This window comes from Saccostrea cucullata, unplaced genomic scaffold (assembly GCF_032062105.1).
Source record: "Saccostrea cucullata isolate Sc308-1 unplaced genomic scaffold, CSIRO_AGI_Scuc_v1 ctg889, whole genome shotgun sequence".
Taxonomy (NCBI): domain Eukaryota; kingdom Metazoa; phylum Mollusca; class Bivalvia; order Ostreida; family Ostreidae; genus Saccostrea; species Saccostrea cuccullata.
In genome coordinates, this window is record NW_026932237.1 from 432422 (window position 1) to 448858 (window position 16437).

At 32.7% G+C, this 16437-nt stretch overlaps 1 protein-coding gene across 1 annotated transcript; it reads right to left on the bottom strand.

The window, feature by feature from the left end:
- LOC134234695 (fibroleukin-like) lies at nucleotides 1-5676 on the bottom strand. Its single transcript, XM_062716745.1, has 5 exons — nucleotides 5574-5676; nucleotides 1974-2137; nucleotides 1484-1577; nucleotides 906-1070; nucleotides 1-266 (listed from the first exon to the last, which is right to left on the bottom strand). Exons 1-5 carry the CDS (start codon nucleotides 5674-5676, stop codon nucleotides 1-3), a joined length of 792 nt encoding a protein of 263 aa, XP_062572729.1.
- Nucleotides 5677-16437: the final 10761 nt, after the last annotated feature.

Consider the following 16437-nt stretch of genomic DNA (forward strand, 5'->3'; position numbering starts at 1 on the left):
TCAGGGGTTCCTTCTCTTTGTCATCATTTGTACGGCTTTTATCTGTTCACCAGTATAATACACTGGATACCATGGCTTGTTCCACTCTGCCTTCCCATAAGGCCCCGTCAACATGGCGTCATGGCAATCATTATACCACCATCCGCCCCCACCGCCATGAGAAACAGCACAGTTACCATGTACCCAGTACTCCTTGTCTCTGTCAGTGGTAGTAAACCTCATTCCCTTTATTCCTCTTAGTGGATTTGAGGGCATCATGGAGTTTCCTATTGTTCAGAATTAAAATATCTTCACAAAGTATTACTTTAAGTGATTTTAACAAAACGTATATTGGCTACAATTAACGCTCACCTAGCTAAGTAGGTATTGTTCTTGAAAATATTTTCATAAGATTTCCTCGCATACATCTATATTTACGGGAAACCTTGATCACCTTTCTCTTTATTAACATTTCAAACTTTTAAAACTTTATTTTTTCTTATATTAGAATCCATGCATTTTTGTTAAACACAGCAAGCAAAGCAAATTAATTATATCGCACTAGTCAACCATTTTTATAACCCCTTTTAAAATGATAACACCTTACGAAGTTGCAACCATAAATTATCAGTTATTTTATAGAATAAATACGGACCAAAAACAAAATCAAGAAATTAAAATTTAAACATTCAAGATTTATTGCTGTAGATTTTTTTTGCGAGTACTTATATATTATCGCGAAATGGCTATTCAACATCAGCGCGCAAAATAATTTTTTACGATTGAAGTTTGATCAAGAGTATTAATAAAGCTTTCAGAACGATGGAAATAACAGTGAGTAATTTTATTTCGCGAGCATACTTCTCTCGAAATTATGCGATAATTAATTACCCGCACGTAATACTAGTATTAGGAATTTACAGTACCTAGTGTCCCCGATCCTTCACCAAGAGATATTCTGTACCCATCTGTTTCATTGGAAACAAGGAAATAGTCGTAAATTTCATACAGCTGACTTCCATTTAAGTGTGTTATCACAATGTACAGTAATGAATGGTCGATTGTTGTCAGTTGGTGAATCATTTCATTTCCTATAAAAAGAGGAAGAAATCTTTTTTTTCATTTTTGTTAAAATAGTACTATAAAGACTTTTTGAATTTATTTACTATAGTTATTTTTCATGGTGCTTTACTGATTTTTTTCCCCTAGTATGTATGTTGTTTAGGTTTAGGTACTCCCTCCCCTTTTAGACTTCCCTAAGGCATGAAATATAAAATAATAATAATAATAATAATAATGTGCTTGTGATTGGAGATGTTTTTAAAAACTCACACAACGATAATTGATTTCATATACCCTTTAATTAGTATTTAGTAAAAGACCCAATCTGATAAAAATCAGAACTTTGTTACGCTCCATGATCAGAATTTCGGAGCGTACGTTACAAAGATATGATTTTAATCATATTGATAAAAGATGAAAGTCTGTATATCTTATGACATACCGATCCAATACTCAGAAATGTCACCAAACCCTTCTTTATATTCGGTCCAGTTTCTAGCGAAGTTCACAGATCCATCGTGCCTTTTCAGAATAACCTACATATTGAGATGTTAGACAGGGGATTTAATAATAGACAAGTGACAAAAACATTGCTATAAGAATGAGACACGAAAAGCTTAGGATGATCTGATGTTAAGGATTATTGATGTTTAGCCTAAAATAAATTATCATATTTCAAAATAGGCCTTAAACTGTACCAAGATAATAAATTGATGTTGAAGTATGTTGAAGTATCATAATTATAGAAATGGCATAACTAAACACGGATCAAAATGCAGGTAAATTCATTTCGATGATAAAAGTGAATATAAATTAACCATGTCTGATATCTTATAATATATGATGGTGGACGGGGAGACAGTAAGTCGTAAGAAAGAAAGAGAAATACATGTAACAGCAACTTCTTTGTTTGTAGACAAAAAAGTTCTTACAGTCCATCCCCCGCCTTCGGTCTCCATACCACAATAAACCAGGCGAGCCTCATCGCCCCCGGGACAAATTGTATAGTTTCCAGAGGGTCGGGTTCGGTCTTCCAATAGCAGTTGGAGACAATCAGGCATTATTTTTCGGCCCGATTTGCTGATACAGCTTGAGGCTGGAAATAAAGAGACAAAAAAAGATATTGTCAAATTGAAGTATTGTGAAATCACTTATTTTCATGGGGGTTAATTTTCGTTGTTTTCAACATATGGAGAAACCCTCGAAATCATAACCTCCACAAAATGTAAAATTTCATATGCATTACTAGGAAAAACTTCTCCAACCACGAAGTCCCCACAAACTAATATTTCTTTCTTAAACCTGGAAAATTTGACCCCACAAAACTATGTGATTTTACAGTTTAATTCACTGAGCTTTGCAGTCTTAAGAGTTTGTCTCAGAAAAGGAAAAAAACTAAAAACAGGAAAAAAAATCACAAGGAGGATTGAACATTTCATAAACGATTGTATCTTTTAAAAGTGGGTGCTTCCAAAATAAAGAAAAAATAACATCTATATAGTATGCAAACACTTGCAGAGTAAAAAAAATGCTCTAACGTACCTAAACAATATAGCTAAAATCTACTCGAAAAATGGTTTTGAAATACACCGAACATACTAGACAAAGAGGAATGAAATTTAATCACAGTGACTAAAGATTTTAAAGATTTTACTGATCAAAATTTTGTTAACGAGAAGATATCTTACTAACAGCAAAAAAAAAAAAAAAAAAAAATTAATACTAATAAAATGAAAATATGAAATACAGATTTAAATGAGTAAATAAACGATCTCTTATTAAAATGTATTTGTATGAGGTCTTCTGAACTTAAATAAATAAACAATTTTGTAGGTGAAATGCAGATTTGTTTTCGTTCAAGATAGAAAAAAAGTGTTTGAAAAAATATTTTAATTATTGAGTGATGGAGTACATGTAACAGGAGGTGGATTTTTTTCTTTTCTTTTTTTGGAGCATACAGTTAGCAAGATCCTAGGTGTAAAATCGCATTAACCGGGGAACCCGAAGAAAGAAGGAAGAATGGAAGAAACCAAAATAATTTCGTTTTACAGAATGGAGTAAATACATGACAAAGATTCTTTTTTTTTTTTGGTGATGGTTTATACTACCTCAACTTCAAGTTCTTTATTTCTTTGCCTCATGCGACACATATAACTTAACATATAAACAATAATATTTACATCCACTGAATATTATTTTCCCTTTATTTATTATGAAGACCATTGCCATTAGTCAGTGCATATGAACAACACTAAGCAAGCCATGTGCGTAGATTTCTTGAACAATGGTTGTTTCATCGGTTATGGATACAATTATGTATTCATTTTAAATTACAGTATTTAACAAATTGAATTTTACTTCGAATGATTTTTAATACAGGTGTAAATATAAACTATACTGACACGCAAAAGAAACGCAACACCCTACTTTAGGGGAAAATAATTATGTAAAGTAAAAAAGTTTGTATCTTAAAATTATGGATATCTTCATTTTGGTAAACACCGGTAATTTAACGGTTGAACGATTTTCATACCATACCGGAAGTCAAGTTTGAGTCTGCTTAACAAAAATCAAAAATTGCATGTTTAACAAAACATTTGGCAATATTCTGGAGTTTTAAAGGATTTAACTGTTCATCATAAGTAATGCAGCAATATTTCAAATAAGAAACTCTCTTTTCGTTTCCCGTAACGATGCTAAGGCTTCTTGAAAATGGCTTAAGTACGCATTTCCATTGCTCTAGCTGGGAAATTTCAATGTAAAGGTGATTGAGAGTTACTGATGCAAAAATTCACAACAAAACGCCTCAAAAGGGTCTTACGTATCATATTCATTAAGGACAGTCCATTTACCGGAAGTCCAGGGGTGGCTACACTGCTCTAAATTAGAGAAAATTCGACCTAATCATCTGAAAAACGGGCATTTAAAAATGGCAAATAATAATTCCTTCGCTCAGATCTCGATATTGATGAACCTATTGTATCGTAGAAATTAAGCTGCATTTGTTGTTTAGGGCAGTTTGCACGTTGCACGTTTTACTTGAATAAACAGTCATGTGTTACTTAGTAAAGTAAAAGAAATAAACATTTCACATTTTTATCAAATCTCTCATTTTCTGAAAAGTAAGTATAGCCTTACTGTATTCATTTTTGAAAATCATAAGATAAAAAAATCAAACATTTGTAGATTACTGCTCGTTGCGTTTCTTTTGAGTGTCAGTATATAAAATGCTTTCTTTAGTTGTTAGTACGGGAATTAACATCGCAGATATTGCAGAAAAAAGTACATTACCCGCGTAAGAAAGCATTTTATTATTTGAAATAATATATTACAATATGAGAATGAGCATAATAAATAAATAGCAAGTAAACTATGTAGGATGTTTTAATCGGCATCTGTATTTATGAAACACTTAAAAATTACAAAATAATGATTCATTCTTCTAAAGGAAGTTTGATATAAATATTTTCTCAGATTACAAAGTCCCTTAACATTTTGTACACACAGAAGTTGAATTAATTTCCAAACACTGGATTTCTTATATCTTTTTTTTTTAAATATTTCAATCAAACAGTTCATTATGCTGTACCTGTACGTTTGGTAACGATTTACTAACCTTAAAACGTAATGCTGGTATCTTCCATCCATTTTACCACGTGTAAATTGGAATGAAATATTTTTCTACTAATGATAGAAAAATTCCCAATTCTAATATTTTTTCTGAATTTTAATTTCAAACCATACCCGCTTTTTAATTTGGAAAATAAAAATATACAATATGTTGCTATAAATAGCATGATGATAAATACATGTATAGAGTAGTACAACTTCCCATATTTATAGTAATTATCCACTAAGAATACGCATTGGACAAAATTCTACTTAAAGTTCATGAAACTAAACATAATACATTAAAATATTTTCTAAAAACACAATATACGAGGGTTGTCCGTTAAGTTCGTGGACAACATTAATAATCACTGACAAATATTGATAAAATGTATAAAACTATTATTTTCATTAAATTAATGTTTCATTTTATACGTGTGCAAATTTTGAACAAAAACAAAGCACAAATAGTTATAATTTTATCAGATACAAAAAAAACCACACACACACTCATACCCGGAGCTCTAAAACGAAAATCTTTGACGTCACCCGACGCCAAAAGCTTAATAATACATGTAACATTTCTCCACACAGTCATTGTTCTACTCTATTCATGTCCTATGTTGCTTTAAACAGTCATACAAAATGTGTACAAACTGTTCAGATTTCATATGTAAAATAATAAATGTCTCAAATCTTGCAAATCATCAAACCTTTGTCTGCGTAAAAACGACTTTATTCACGGAAATACGACAAAGTCACGTTACAAAATTCATTTTTTACAGCACTGCCATCTCGAAATGATGGTCTTAAAGCTTTCTTCACGCATGTTAGCCTGTAAACCGTTCCTTCCTTCAAAAAATTTAAATTCCACTTAAACACTAGAGAATGGCTACCTTTGGTATATTTTCCCGACTGCTTACAGCTTTTATGGGTCTCTGTTCTTCCAATGTCTACGCAGAATTTTATCACTGCTCTCTGCTCCACTTTTCCGAAAACGTCCCTTTGTCGAACAATACCGATCATGTCTCAAAAGATTCTAACTTCTAAACTCCGAACCTTCAAATTTTGCAGGTTTGACTTTATAGCTGATGTAAAAGCAATCCGAATTTTCCGCGGAATTTTACAAAATACAAATGAAATTTGTAAAGTGACAAATAACTTTTTGATTAAAATTTTGCGATGCTCCGGGTCACCATCTTATGTCCAATGATGAAGCCATAATTGTAATTATATATTTTGAATTGAATGTTATATTAAATTTGTAATTCACATTTAGTAAAGGATTACAAACATGCTAATAATAAATATCAATGACACCATTTTTATTCAAATTTTAGCTTGTCAACAAAATTTACGGACAACCCTCGTAATGAACAATAATATTGTCTCTTAATTTAAAAAAGTTTATTTAAAATCGTACTACATGTACCCCTTTTGATACGTATAGTCTCTCTGGTCCACCGGCTCATTAGGCATGGGACTAGTCATACAGATTCTAATTTCGAAGCAACTATTTAATTTTTGACTAGAATTAAGAATAACTTTAGCCAAAATAATTCTGACCCCCCACCCAATCCCTCCCTAAAAAATCACAGAATCAAAACGAAAGAGGCAATGAATATTATCTGCTTTCTTTTTATTTTTTTATTTTATACAAGTACATGAATATGTACCCGTGAAGGGGTTTTGCTTTCGAACATTTCTACACTGAATATACTACAGTAATTATTTTCTGGATTAAACCCATTCAAAAATTTTAAGTTTCAATAACTTTTAGATGGAATAAGATTTTTAAATGATTTTCTTGTGAAAATATTAACTTCAAATCGGTGTCTATGCACCTTTAACAAACATACGTGTACTTACAGTCCCGCTTTTTAAAATATTTCCATTCGTCAGCAGAGTTTGTATCAGAAGTTTCAAGACATGTTTCATATACATGGCATTTATTGTTTTTCTGGTTATATCCAAAACACGTACATTTTTCTTGGCACCAAAGCGCGCAAATGATTAAAGAATATGCTGCAAAAATGTTACCATCAGTATTGTTCTTTATACATGTATTATCAAGTTCTTGAAAAACTGAATATCGCTGTGATAATATACCGGGAGTATCCATCACAATGCAGTTAGGTACTGTACGTAGCAGAATTCCTATGAAAGTTCTTCGGAGAACGTCGTGCAGATACTATTTCAAAATCGATTGTCACAGTACTAAATATCACATTTTGTAATGTACGGTTTGTAATTTTCTATTAATAATAGATATTGATACATGAAAGATAAATTTTACAAGTATTTTTTAAAGAATTAATAAATAAATTATCAATTTTTCCCTGTTGATACTGTTTTACGTCACCTGAGTAAACTCAGCTGACCTATTGTTATCTGTTTTCGTCCGTCGTCGTGTGTCGTGCGTTGTGTGTTAACATTTGAACATTTTCAGCTTCTTCTCTGAAACCACTGCACCAATTTCAGCCAAATTTGGCACAAAGCATCTATTGGTAAAAGGGAATGAAAATTTTGAATTTCATGGTCCCTGGCCCCCAGTGGCCTGAGGGTGGTGCCAAAACAACTAAAATTAGTGCAATCTTTAAAAATCTTCTTCTTTACTCCTGGACATCAAGCAGCAAACGGTTTGCATGATTGTAATTAGCATTGAGTCCTCTACCAAATTTTAAAATTCGTGGCCCTGTGATCAGGGGTTCTAGTGCTAGGGCGGGGCTAAGTAGATAATATAGTGAAAATGCATAAAGTTATGTTGAATAAGGCTGCCTCTTTCAAAATTGTGAATTTCATGGCCCTGGGGTCAGGGGTTCTGAGGTGCTAGGGTTGGGCTCTATTGATTATAAAGTGAAATTGCATAAATTCTTTGAAAATCTTCTCTGCTCCTGGGCATCAAATAAGCTAAGTACATAGTTATGTTGAATAAGGCTCCCTCTTCCAAAATTGTGAATGTCATGGCCCCTGGGTCAGGGGTTCTGGTGTTAGGGTGGGGCTCTATTGATTACATAGTGAAATTGAATAAATTCTTTGAAAATCTCCTTGTAAGATAAAGTTGCCACCCGGCACCACGTGTGCCGACGGAAGAGGACCTGACACCTGAATCGGTGTTTTGGGCACATTTTAGGAATGTTCCAGGGTCTGCCACTCGTCAGAGGTCCAACCCAAATTAAGTTAATATATTTTAGCTGTAGAGGATCTCTAGCATGGTGTTTCATGCAATGATAATAGTAGTGGACATGTATTGTTTCTGTTCCACTAATTAAGCTTTGTGAATATAAAGCTGTATGTTTTGAATATGTCAACGAATAAGACAATATCAAGGAGAATTAATATTCTCTAAGATGCGAGCTGAATTATTTGCTCCTCTTGTTTTGTGGTATAAATTGTACTAAACAGCTCTTAAATAGAGCTGCAGTTGAGATTCGTTTGAAAATATACATCAAGTGGACATGTATTGTTTCTGTTCCACTAATTAAGCTTTGTGAACATAAAGCTGTATGTTTTGAATATGTCAATGAATAAGACAATATCAAGGAGAATGATGCGAGCTGAATTGTTTTGTGGTATAAGTTGTACTAAACAGCTCTTAAATAGAGCTGCAGTTGAGATTCATTTGAAGCGGGCGGGGCGACCGTCACATAATCGCGCTGGGAGAGTTAATGCACGTGGCACGAGAGAAGGCGCATTGATTGTTTGTTTAGAGTATTGGGTAATTGACAGCCACCTGTTTCCTGATATCTGCTTTGCATGCTTTTCGCTATCACGGATTGTCTGATTTGTTAATTGATATGCTATCTATTCGAGTTTAAGAGCTCATTTAAATTTCTATTTCGCTTGTATCCAATGATAGGAGGCATCGGGAGTATTTCAGAACATTGTTTATCTTTTTGGATTAATTTCCAATGTTTGCGTAATATTTTCCCCAGTTTTTTGACTGCAGGATTATACTTGGTAACAAGCACAGAGGGTGGTCTGTTAGATTTGGTCTTGCTATTTTTTAGCAAATCTTGTCTCTTGATTGTTTGCGTTTCTGAAACAATACTGTCAATTTCAGAGTCCGAGTACCCCCTTGATAAAAGTCGTTCCTTGAACTGTGAAATTAATTGTTTGGTTTTGTGTGGGTCAAAGGTGTTCCTCTTATGCCAGATAATTTCCCCCTTGATAAATCCCCGGAAGGTAGCATTGGGATGTGCACTGCTACGATGCAGGTACATTTATAAATGTTTCAGTGGGTTTGATGAAAGTTTCAAAGTCTAAGACTCCGGACTGTTTAAATCTCTGTCCTTTGTGGACTTTTGTGTCTAAAAACACAGTCTCGTTTAAGTAAATATTGTATGTAAATTTCAGGTATTTGTGCTCCAGATTTGCAAGTTCAAAAAACTGCAGTATTTCAATTTCTGTGGCATCCATGGCTATGAAACCGTCATCTCTGTATCTAAAGTGAGCCAGAATTTTGTTCTTATGATTGTATTTTTTGATGATATTTTCAAGGATATCAAAAAGGCGCAGATGACATATCTCGGGGGACGGGACCGTCCCCATGCTGGCCCCTAGTATTTGTTTATACAGTTGACCATTAAATTCAAATTCATTGTTCTCTAACAGAATTTGTAACAATTTGGTTAGGTAACTGATATCTGGGATCGATATTGTAACATCAGTTTGTTTCAATTTTGTGAGTGCTTTTGCTGCAGATTGGATGAGTTCCATGGCTGTCATGTTAGTATACATGGAAGTTACATCGTAGGTAACTAGCCAGGTATCGGTTACCCAATACTCTAAACAAACAAACTATGCGCTTTCTCTCATGCCACGTGCATTAACTCTCCCAGCGCGATTATGTGACGGTCGCCCGCCCGCTTCAAACGAATCTCTAATGCAGCTCTATCTAAGAGCCGTTTAGTACAACATGTACCACAAAACAAGACGAGCAAATAATCTAAGCTCGCATCTCAGAGAATACTAACTCTCCTTGATATTGTCTTATTCATTGACATATCCAAAACATACAGCTTTTTATTCACAAAGCTTAATTAGTGGAACAGTAACAATACATGTCCACTACAATTATCATTGCATGAAACACCATCATGCTAGAGATCTATACAGCTAAAATATATTAACTTAATTTGGGTTGGACCTCTGATGAGTGGCAGACCCTGGAACATTCCTAAAATGTGCCCGAAACACCGACTCAGGTGTCAGGTCCTCTTCCGTCGGCACACGTGGTGCCGGGTGGCAACTTTATCTTACACGAAACACCGATTCCGGTGTCAGGTCCTCTTCCGTCGGCACACGTGGTGCCGGGTGGCAACTTTATCTTACACCTTGCTGGTACCAACAACCCAGTGCTGCGCATTTCAGTTCCCGATGATTCCTGAGACGAGGACGTCTCATTTTCCGAAGCGGGAGGGGATTATCACGGTGTGATTTTTGATAAAAACAATTATAGTGACATTTCGCAGACTTTGTAATGTACATTTAATTAATTGCAACTATAATTACTTTTACCATCTTGAAACACTTAAATTACATTAATTACTGTGCAACTCAATGTGTCAATTTAAGCAAATTTACTCAACGTGACATGAGTTTTTCTATCTAAGCCATCTGTCACTCATGCTCAGAATCGTGCTAATTGCCATTGTTATATTTCATTATTTATATGTTACATGAATCATTGTTAATCAGTTAACTCCTAGGCTTCGGATTGTTCGGGTGCAATTTTTGGATCTCCAGAATTCACCCTACCGACCTAAGTTTATAATAAAGTGCTATTCCATCGTTATCATTTTTATGTTTTAGTGTTGCCGGAAAGTTTGATTCCTATCTTCCCCGGTGATAGCTGCATAAGTAAGGGAAGTTGACGATAGAACATACGAGCACGATTTTCCTAAAATTCTGAATATTTTTTTAGATAATTGGTCTCATGATAGTCTAGCCCGAAAAATCTTACGTTTTCTAGGCTTTTTTTACGGTTTTGATATTTTCGTTGCCATGAAAGCGTCAGAACCGGCACCATTACGAAAACAGGGAATTCTCCGCCTGCAACCGGATGCGGCATTCCCAGGTCGATTTTAAGTACTTACAAACCGAATTAAATACCAAATTTTCAAGATGTCAAAAATACAATACTTTTAGTAGTTACCAATATATGGTTCATTTATAAAATATACCATCCAATGAAAACATTTTATCAGACTGTAGAGATTTGTATTCCTTTAGTGCATTTTAAAATCTTGCAAGTCCTGTACAAAAACACGGAGTGATATTTTCTCATAATGGTACTGGTTAGGAATAAAAGCATTGTGCTATTGATAAATTCTTATTTCTGCTCTTAGTTGACTTCTGAAGTATCTAAAATCAACCCCGGTTAAGACGGTGAAATATTCCATTTTTGCAATGACTCCAGTTCTGAAATTTTCCTGGAACGTATAATATCAATAATGTACAAAAAAAAAAAAATTAAAAATGTATGTCAGATATTTCAGACCAATGATAATCCTGCCACCAAGCCCCATGGTCATGAATCAGCTTAAGCTTAAGTCAAAAGCTTTATGTAGCACTAAAATGTTTAGGAAATCAAGCAGACAAAAATTAAAACTTTTGTCAATATTGCTTCACAAAAGTATTATTATACATATATCATTATGCATATTTTAAGACAATAATAATTCGAATTTATTATGATGATTTTTTGATATATATATATATATATATATATATATATATATATATATATATATATATATATATATATATATATATATATATATATATATAAATTGAAGAAACTCATATTCAACTGGAGGTAAAACCACATCTAAAGATTCCATTCACATTACCTTCAAGTTGAATTTCGACAGGATGACTGACCCATCCTGCAGTAAGTGTTTAAATAAAATAAATTGTAAAAATTCAAAAGATTCTAAAATTTATAATCTCAATGGCAATTTCTGAAAGTAAATTTCTTCAGTAGTTTTTTCATAATTTTCAAAGTAAATTGTGCAATAATTTGTAACTGAACTCCGCAATTTTTTAATCTATATCTACTTTACTATTTTGCTGATATATAGATTTCCACATTTCTTGATAAACATTGAATATTTCTCAAAGTAATCGCTGATGCTTTGGTGGAATAAATTTCTTACTCAAAAGGATATGATAGAAGAAAAAAATGACAATCCTTGCTCTCAATCCTACAATAGTTTCTATGAAAATTGAAATACCTTTTGTTCTTTATATTTATAAATCTGTATTGTTGATCTTCATTTTTTTCTCTATTACATTTAAAAATTGTGTAGATCATTTTATATTCACAAACTAGATTTGCCTTTTTTGAATCTCTTCTCCTATATTTCTGATGAATTTAAAACCATCATCTAAAAAGAGATCTTTTATATATTTCATATTTTTAACCCATTAATCTTTAAGGAATATCGTTTTTCCCTTAAATAAAAAAGTTTATGATTCCATATAGGTTCTTGTGAAATTTATTAATTTTCGTTTTCTTTATATCAGGAGGTTTCTTACGTTGATTAAAATGAATAAAAAATCTTTATAAAAAATGACAGTCATTTAAATGAGTCGAAGTCATTTAAACCAGTGTTGTTAGTTTTTAGTATATATTCAAAATTTACGTTATGCGTCCCTAATGAATTGTCAAGGTGAGAATGTGAAGAATTGTTATCAGCATTATTTATGAGGCGTTGTTTCAAGGCAGTTTTTAATGCTTGGAACGTGGTAAGTATGTCAACTACTCCAATCAACCCTTCTATTTTGCCAATTAATGTATTCCGTTTAATTCTGTCTCTGGAGTCCTAAAGGAAGAAATTAATTCACTTATTTTTCCAATTCGTTTTCTCGCAGAAAGATCAAATGTTAAACTTATTTATCAAGTAGTTACCGAAACTGTTCAAAAATATATGTGAAACTTTTAATAAAAATATTAAGTGAAATCCATCCCCCTTCTTAATTTTAACCTGATTAAATTGTGATATTTGATCCTTCTTCGTGCTTTGTGTAAAGAATGAGAATATCTTATCGTTGCATTTTATTGTAGAAATATATATATATCTTTAAAGATTAAGCACAACAATGCACACACACACACACACACACACACACACAAAAACATGGCTTTATACTTTCTTCTTCAACAACAAGTCGCCGCGTGAAGCTGTGGTTAGTGCGTGTGCTCTATAGCCGCGAAGAAAGGAGTTGATCCTTATGCCGCGAGTGCGAATCCCACTGTGGGACGTGGAGACCGGTCCCTCGGATTGGACCGTATGAACCGAGGTCCTATGTCGCAGTAGGTGCTGGCACGAAAAAGAACCCTCCATGGTAAATTTTCCTGAGTGCCGACTATAGGACAAAATTTACAGCTCTCAGTCGGCAAGTGGTGGCGTCTCCATGAGCGAAAAGTTCTAGAAAAGAACTTTAAACAACATACAATCAATTTTCATAACAACTGTCGGAGTTAAAATCTTTAATATAGTGTGTTCCCCATTCATTGGTCCCAATATTCCAGGCATAAAGTTTTTTCTTGATTTGGTCAACCCTTTTGTGTACCAAAGAGTTATAAGGAACCCTTTTATGTACATAACATAACAATTGAAGCAGCCTAGATGTCATTCCTATAACCGATAACTCAAAATTCGGCATTAGGTTGGTGGTGTTTTACACTTGAGTTACCTGCCCTTTAAACTCTACATCATACAAATCAAATGTTCATTTTTTTTTACGATTTAATAAAACGTAAGTATATGTTATAATGTTTTTTTTTTAATTTCAGGTACCTACTAATCTATCTACCAAATGTTTTTTACCATAAGTGCAACTTGAAAAATTATTTGATAGGCCTTCGTATTAAAGGCTTTTGACACCAAGTTGTAGTTTTTAACACATATATACTTGATTCTCATTATATCTCGGGTTTCATTGTATCGCGGTATATTGCAAAATATTTGGATACAGAGCCTATATTCTTTTTGTTGATGGACAATGTGTATTTTGTCTGAATGATTAAAAAGTATGGAACATCCGTTGGAAAAGAAATATTCAAATAAAACGTAATTTTACAGATTTCCAGTCCCGTTTTTATTATATTTAGACCATTAAAGTTATAAGCTATTGAAAATTATAATAAAGCTCATTTTTTGAAGAGTGTTAATTTGTACAATTGATTATTTTTCATGTAGAATTACATCGTAAATTCAATCAAAAATAAAAATTGACGCCATGTCAGTTAGAAGCATCCATGTTTTCCCATACCGCGATACAATGAGACTCTACAACGTAAGAGGTAAATAAGACTTCCTGTTTTAAAAATAGACCATAAATTAAACGATGCAGGCTGGGAAAATCATTTAACACTTAAAAGTTAGGCTATAGTTAGAATTATTAATATCCTTTGATATAAGTTAAATTGAAAGTTTGACATTATACTTTTTTATGCAAAAAAATTAAGTACCGCGATATAACGAGACACCAGTATAACATTTCTTTACTTCCGTAAAGAGAGTTCAACATATATGACATTAATTTTAATTAAATAACGGAACATTTACTAAATGCTAAATAATTGATTTGATAAAAAAGATGAAAGAGACTAAATCTGTAATGTTTGCGGATGCTTCAATATCATCTTTGAACTTTGACTGCAAATAAGTACAGTTCTGTAAAAATTAATATCAAGTTGATATTTCTCTTCAATTTTTAATGCATTAACTGAACTTCAAATTTTAACAGGGACACTTTTTAAATATTTTTTTTATCTTGTTTTTTTTTAGAACTCTGCAATGATTTATTCCGTTTTATATCCATATGATATTAATACTAAATCAAAACAGTCACATAGTTTGAGCGGAGAGGTCGTCATATTTTTTGATCTGTGAAAAAATGACAGATATTTTTTAATCATTTTTTTTGTCCGAAATTGCATAAACCGAATCCAGGATATATGTACAGAGATTGAATACATTTCCTTCTTTATCTTTTAAGATTAGATCTTTCTTCAAGTAGATCGATATATTCAAAATATCTTTTTAATAATTTATATTTTTATACAAAATATATGAAATTTACAGTTGTATCTCAAATCTTGTTCACTATGGAATTTTGAAAATGTCGTATTAAACTTGTCATATTGAGGTATTAAGTTTTAATTAGGGTTGCCGTGTTACCATGTGAAATGAAAATCTAGAAATAGCTTCAAACACAATATTATGTTTCCCATAAATTAAATCTGTAGAGAGACACTTTGCAAAGACATATTTTTTTAATTTTCAGCGAATGAAAAAGATGTTCAACAAAAGATCAGAAAATATTTTAATGTGTCACTGAGAAATTTAAAATAATTAACTGAATTTTATTAAAATTCTAATTCTAACTCTAGTAATAAAATTGTCACCGTACGAACTGTTTCTTTTTATCAATTGTAGATTAGGTTTCTTGTATACACCACATTCTAAAATAATTTCTTGAAGAATCTATGAATTCCTTTAGTCTATGATCGAAATAAATCATTCATAACAAAATTGATTATAACAATGCTATGATCTTATTTCAGAATCTCCTTAATTATATATCTTAAAGCAAAATCACAATTTTGCAACTAGTCTTGAAAGTCCTACCCGAAATAAACTCACAGGGATAATTACACAATCTTTCCTGCTCTAAATGCTCAGATTCTGACCTTTTTTGAAGGGGGGATGAATAGTTTCTTCATACAGAGTTTTATTTCAGGTATTACATGTACCTAAACTCAAGTTGCATTGGCAGGATGATGCAGGATGTGATACGGAATAGAGTATGTATTATTCTCTATATAATTCTAAAATTAAAAGTCAGTTTGAGATATAGCAAAGCCTTTAGACCATTCAGCATGACAAATTATCAAATTCTTTTAGTTAATTCATTGAACTATTGCAATACGCGGAGTAGAATTGTTTTTAGCATAAAGATACGTACATTATGCATCGATTTTTAAAGAAAAAAATGGATCATGTGACTATTTATTAAATCACCGTTGTATGGTTAAAACTTCAATTTAGCCTTATGTTTTAAGAAAATGGTACTAGAGATATCTTATACATGTTCTAGATTTGACATCGTAAATTCCTTATAAGAAAATTGTCCTTTGAGTAGCAACATTTACTGACCTTCACACTTCTTAACTTTTGAATTTGACCTACATTAGCAATGATCGCTGTTCGGGTCAGTCTACATAATGTTTGTCGACCATTATTGCTGATGCAGTATTTTCAATATGAGGTTTGTTTATCTGTTAAAGTCACTTTCGAGAGCTTTTCACTCATATCGAGACGGAGCCTGCCCAGTCTCGCCAGTGGTGTGCTAAAATTTTAGATCTTTACTCGGCATTCAAGGCCATTACGCAGTGAAAAAAATAATGCATTCACCGACTTCGTTTTGTTTCGGTCTCATCAAAAGGATCGGACTCCATATTTCAGATAAAGATTCGAGACTTCGACTTAAGGATCAACTCATTACTACGCCAATTTAGAGTAAGTACCCCACGCAAGCAACTACTTTTTTCAAGTTATTTTTTTTCTTTTGGTTTAATACAGAATTTTTACTGACTTGGTGATGGTTTGGCAAGGCGAGGTAGAACATGTATATTCCCATTTAGAACATATCTACAAAATGATTACAATATGAACTGCACGTTATTGTATTGTTTTATTATGCATAGGAAAAGAAGCGTATGAGCTTTCTTATTTCTTTGCGCTTAATCTGCAGAACACTTCTTTTTCTGAG

What these genes read in the sequence shown, in the direction of transcription:
- LOC134234695 (XM_062716745.1), bottom strand. Translation starts at nt 5,676, where the DNA reads ATGATCGGTATTGTTCGACAAAGGGACGTTTTCGGAAAAGTGGAGCAG. An exon ending in CCGAAGGCGGGGGATGGACT is followed by an intron (nt 1,578 to 1,973) that starts GTAAGAACTTTT and finishes CTCAATATGTAG; the next exon opens with GTTATTCTGAAAAGGCACGA. An exon ending in CATTTCTGAGTATTGGATCG is followed by an intron (nt 1,071 to 1,483) that starts GTATGTCATAAG and finishes CTCTTTTTATAG; the next exon opens with GAAATGAAATGATTCACCAA.